The 6,000-nt window shown below is 38.0% G+C and overlaps 1 protein-coding gene across 1 annotated transcript in view; it reads right to left on the bottom strand.

Annotated features, from left to right (window-relative positions):
• Positions 1-1,481: 1,481 nt before the first annotated feature.
• CDH2 (cadherin 2) overlaps positions 1,482-6,000 on the bottom strand; it is a 207,039-nt gene continuing 202,520 nt past the window's right edge. The window contains exon 16 of the mRNA XM_028098388.2: positions 1,482-2,884. Within this exon, the coding sequence (XP_027954189.1) occupies positions 2,678-2,884 (207 nt within the window). The 3' untranslated portion in view covers positions 1,482-2,677. The remainder of the gene's footprint in view (positions 2,885-6,000) is intronic.

Raw genomic sequence — 6,000 nt, 5'->3', positions numbered from 1 at the left:
AGGGCTAATGAAAGTTACTCCTTTATCAGGGTAGGGGTGGAGCTTCCACTTTTTATTGGTTTCTTTTTGTTTGTTTTGAAAAGTGTTTTCACAAAGGAAATAGAGTCATGTATGACTTCTAGCAAAAAGGGAAAGTTTTGAAAAATATTGTTTATAATATTTACTGATTGTGCATATATGGAATGCTTATTATTGCTTAAAATGTATATACATATTAGATATGATCTGTGACTCTATGTCAACAATAAGTAAATAATTGGGAGAGTGTTTGTTTACCTAAATGAGGCAAATTTAAGTTCTGCGTTTGAATTAAGAAAAATAGTTCAGTATTCATTTGGATGTAGAGCAGCAGAGTGGTACAGACTAAGAATCCATTTTTAAAAAGACCACACTAAATTAGACTAAATTAGGAAATTTAGTAAGTTTCATTATGAAAATTCCCAGAGGCAACCTCTGGCATTTAATGATTAGAAGAGTAACAAGAAAGTATTGCTTTCAGAGTGAATCAATAGAAAAGTGAATTTCTCTAATATAAAATAATCCTTATGTTAAGCAAAAAGACACAGAGCTAATTGGAGAAGGTATATTGTATAAATGTTTTTTTGAACTGTACAGTATAATACAGTGTGATAATCATCACGAAGCAAATAGAAAATACAGTGAAACTTTCTTCAAGTCTCTTAAAATTCACTTCTGAATCACAGTAGGATGCATTCATAATTTTACAAAATGTAGTAGGATCATTTCCCTTTTAGGTTCACTGTGACTATATAAGGCTAATACTGTTCTGTATACTTAAAATTTGCTAAGAGATTTGATTTTACACACACACACACACACAAAGGTGACTATGTGAGGTGATGGATGTGTTCATTAACTTGACTGTGGAAATCATTTCATAATGTAGCCATATATCAAATCATCATAGTGTGGTTCTTAAATATATACAACTTTATTTATCAATTCTACCTCACTGAAGCCAGAAAAAAAATGGTAAATGAATAGAAGTACCAGAGTATAGTTCACTAAGTACAGAAAATGGCTTCAATGAATTACCCAAGATACTAGGTTTTCAGGGCCAGTCCTGTAACTTTTTTTTTACCACGGTTTTCCTAACGCTGGTGCTCTAATGGGAAAGGCCTGTTAGAGTCGCTGTGACCACAAGCTTGAGCAGAAAGGAATGAAAGCATACGTGATATTAAGAAGTATACAAAGTTCACTGAAGTTACGAACGTCATTTGTAAACCACCATCAAGCATAGTCTCTTCCTGATGTTTTTCTTCCGTGCAGTTAAGATCCACGGTGATTCTCTCTCTTGCTCACTGGACACGGCTGCCCTGCTAAGGGTTTCGACGGTGAGTAGTACAAGAACAAATACATTACTTTGGTAAAACTGTTGTTCTCAACAGAACTCCAATACTTGGGATTTTCACAACAAATTATAGCAGATCAAGTAGAAAAGAAAAAGTTCAAACCAGTCACCAGATCCAAAATTAGCATTTTATTCAGAACGCTGGGGTCAGAGGTGTATCATTTATATTCTGGTACACAATACAGAGGCAAAGCTGGTCAGAAGTCTCTCCAATTTAAAAGCTTGTTTTTTTTTTTTCATTTTTTTTTTTTAAAAACACACACTTAGTAGTGCCTCCAGTGTCAAGCCACCCCTTTCTTTTCTTTCTTTCTTTTTTTTTTTTTGGTACAAATTATGTAAAACATTTGTGCTAAGAACTTTTCTCCCTCCCCAAACAAAAAAGAAAATAAAAAATAAAAAAAATTAAAAAATTAAAAATTGAGTATTCTAACTACAGCTCAACAATTGAATCAAATGTCACTTTGTTTTGTAAATACTTTATCCATAACGAAAGATATAAACATGCAAAAAACCTGAATCCATAGTCCAAATAATACATACACATGTTCTGAAGTTTCTGCACTTCTCCATAGACTATGCCAATAAAACATTATGTACACATACCATTTTTACAGTGACGTGGAAAAAATACAGTAAATAAAAAAAGTGTACATGGATTAAGACCAAAATGTATCTAACATTCTAGTTTATGAAAAAATTCAATTTTGCTACAAATTGGTGATATGAAAACTCCCTTTATTTGCAACCAGCTGCGTAAGTTTTAAGATTTTAGTGAAAAAAGAAAACTAAAGTCTAAAACTAGAAGTAATGTACATTTTCCAATCTCATGGTCTCATCCCCCAAGATAATAAAATCGCTCCATGAGTTTTTGTTTTTTGTTTGTTTAATTCTGTGTTTTAATAAAAGCAAATGCAATGTAACAAAAGCGTATTGAAGCGTATCATGGTTTAACTTACTGCTCCCACCACAAAATATTTTGTCTTTTACTTATCGTTTCAGAAATCAGTACCATTAAAGCCTTAAACATAAAACTAATTCCAATCTGAAAAAGGTACAAAAAGGCACATAAAATCCCAGTGCTTCTGTACTGTAAAATTCAAGTGTAACTGAGCTCAGTGTTTTTTCCAAACAGTATTGGATCACTGATATTCCCTCTGAGCCCAAATTGGTTTGCAGCCTATGCCAAAGCCTCCAGCAAGCACTGTGCTAGTAGACTACAAAGTTAAAGCCTAGCTTCTGAATGCTTTTTGGGAATATCAGTTGAAATTGTTTGTACTTGTCCAAAAACCAAGTTCACCCTGAAGTTCACTCATCACCTCCACCATACATGTCAGCAAGTTTCTTGAAGCGTGGCCCCCAGTCATTCAGGTAGTCATAGTCCTGCTCGCCGCCGCTACTTGAGGAATTAAGGGAGCTCAGGGACCCAGCAGTGGACCCACTGCCTTCATAGTCAAAGACTAAGAGGGAGTCATATGGCGGAGCTGTGGGATCATTGTCAGCAGCTTTAAGGCCCTACAATTTGGAAAGACAAAGAAAGAATGGAGAGAGGGTTACAATCGGCAAACCACGTGCAGATAGATCCCAGGGGTCCTATGTTTATAAGTTTCCACCCGGAGACCACAACATTTTCAACCTACAGAAATTGGGGTTATCACCATGTTTGCATGTTGGACAAAAACGCACTTAGGTCTTTCCTCTGCAGGAAAGAACCCGAGGAAGTCTAGCTCAGTGAGGCCAAGACATACAATGGGAGGGGAGTTGACTGTGGAGAATGTGCTTGACAGGTGGCAGAAATGAATGGCCGACTGCTTGAGGCTGAGAAGGAAGGCTCTCGAAGTCTGGTAATGCATCTATATGATAGTGCACTGAGTGAGGAATTACTGCTGGAATAAGTCACACGAAATAATACAAAGGGCTAGGAAATAATGTTTTATACATGTGGACGCTAATCCAGAGTCAGAGTCTGGATTAGTGATTCTGACAGTGAACAGGTTGAACAGGAATTATACATGCCAGGCAAAGGCAGGAATGTATAAATGAGTGCCATATGGTCTTTGCCCTTTGTAATCTAGCATAACAGGCATTACTATAGTATAGTGTGAAATAAATGATAAACAAGTAATAAAACTACAAAGTCTAGGCAAAAATCATCAGAACGCTAAAAAAAAAAAAAAAAAAAAATCCAGACTAGCACTGAGAGCTAGGAGTTCAAGGAGGAAGTGGCATATTTGACCTAAATTTGGAAGGAAAAAGAAGGATAAAGGCACCATGGGCTCATTGCCATATCTGCCCTGTTGGCACTCAATGAATATTTGTCTAAAAAAAATCTTTGAAAGCTTAGTTAAAAATTTCTTGCTTTGGAACTTGAAAAAAGAAAAATAAATGTGGAGACATAATATTTTAAGCAACAAAATGGCAGCTGCTTGACCTCCTTCAAAAACAAGAGAGAAAAGTACACACTACTAGTTCTCCCATCCCAAAGTCTCTCTTACCAACCATCCTAACCATTTAATTAAACACCACTTTCCCTCATGTCTGGTTGGACTACGTATAACCCAGAAAAGCCAGTGTAAAATAAAATAAAGCGTGTCTTCAGCAAACTACTTCAATGTATAAAACATAATTTTAGAAAGGATTTTATTTATCATATTTATAGAATAAGCTACCAGGCAATTTTGCTAAGGCTGAAAATCACAAACTACAATTTCTCAGAAGTCATAATTCCTTTCTGTGGTAGACCATGTTACTGTCCTCAAAGATGCACTATCCTTTCCTTGTAGGTGGGTCATATACCCACACTACCACAAGTACCTCCCTGGAGCCAGAGTTTACTTTCCAAACCCACTGTCAGGTTTGGCTATGGGCTGTCTTTGGCCAATGCAACGTCAGCAGCAATGTAGAGAAGACTCTGTAAGACCTCTGTCCACCAGTCCCTTCTTGCCCCCTCTCCCAGGAGAATGGACTGCCCCAGCTGGGAGTTCTCCTCCTGCCTGGATCCTGAAACACAGAAGACATGAGGACCCAGCCATTGCCAGCCCAGAGTGAACACAGAATGTGGACAAGAAGTAAACCTTTGTTATTGTAAGTCAACAATGCTTGGGAGTTGTCAGTTACTGTAGCCTTAGCTGGTAAAAATCAAACAACACACCTTCTGTGTTTACTTATTCAATTCAAGATGTAATTATTGAGTACGTATATTACCATGTATTCTGCTTAGTGGTGGGGACACAGCTATTAAGAAGCTAGACCCAACACGTGTCCTCATGGAGTTTATAATCAAATGTTAGCATGGGCCCTTTTTCCTTTTCCCTACAAAATCTAACAACTGCAAACATAAGCAATAGGAGATTCTTTTAGTTCAGCGTGGGTTAACGGGTCCATATAAGAACCGGACCCGAAAAGATCTGAGGGGAAATCAAGAAAACAAAGAAAATCCTGGTAAGGAGAATAGGTTTCTGAAGACAAATGCAGGTTTCCTGGGCTAACAGAGAGTAGAGTGTTCATGAAGATGAAACCTTCCGAAAGCTGAAATGGCAGAATGCAAAGAAGCAATTACCATTCATTTATATAGGACATCTTTTTGAGCACTCCCAGACCCCAAAAATAATGGCTCTGAGGCTTTTCTCATGCTTACAACACATGTTGCTAACAGATGCACATGATAAATGGAGATGAAGCAGAGATCTCACAGCCACAGTTCAAAGCTATGCAGCTGGATGTTGAGGAGCTGAGGGTAGTTCTGGGGAAGGAGCCCAGCAGGGCGCTCTCGCGGCCTGGGGTGCGTGCTGCCTCTCTAACAGCTCCCTGCAAGACAAAGGCTGTGCACTATTTTTCACTTTCCACCTTTTTTTATAAAAGCAAAACCTGTCTTTGGATTTCCTTGGTGAAACCAAGCACTGATGTAGGTCTTCTATAGAAGTAAAGCGGTGGAATGTGGATGGATGTTTAAAAAGCAGGGTGTACCTGCATTAAGTTTTCATTATGACCTTAAATGAAACTGCTTTCTAATGTGCAGAACAGAGCCAATGACCAGGGTCACAATGTTCAGGTCATCTGCTTTTATCACGATTCGAAATTTAAATAGAAATACATGCAGAGCCCTGCCCAGTCTTTATGGTGTGAGCACTAAACTGGAAATATGAAAAGGTTAAGACTAAAATTAGTTCTAAAGAGTCAGTGGCAGCGTGTTAAGTGTGTCTGGATTCAGTGGAGAGGAAGCAATGGCCTGTGTTTACTACGACTTAGGGATGAACGTGGGAAGCTGTCTGGTCTTCACTGGTGTATAAAAGGACCTGAGCCCCTTCATCCCATGTCTAAGCCCCCTAATTCAATGCTTTAAAATAAGCATAACACTGCTGATAATCTAGTCCCCTACTCACTACGGAGATTCTAAAATATATTCATTTCTTCTAAATTTCTTTTAGCTCCTGCCCTGGTTTTTGGATCATCCTGGTCATTTTTGAATCTGTTTCCTCCTTTTTCTTCCTTCCTTCCTTCCTTCCTTCCTCCCTTCCTTCCACACTGTCTCAGGTTTTAAATAATTAAAAAAGAGCAAAAAACCCCCCAAACTTTTCAAGAACTCTTAGGCAAGCCATCTTTCTAGGCTGAAAGCTAAGTACCCTAAGTCC

This window comes from Eumetopias jubatus, unplaced genomic scaffold (genome assembly GCF_037043125.1).
Source record: "Eumetopias jubatus isolate StellerSeaLion01/CBP00866 unplaced genomic scaffold, mEumJub1_p1.0 scaffold_16, whole genome shotgun sequence".
Taxonomy (NCBI): Eukaryota; Metazoa; Chordata; class Mammalia; order Carnivora; family Otariidae; genus Eumetopias; species Eumetopias jubatus.
The sequence above is the reverse complement of the archived record's forward strand: the minus strand, read 5'-3'. Positions and strand labels throughout refer to the sequence as shown.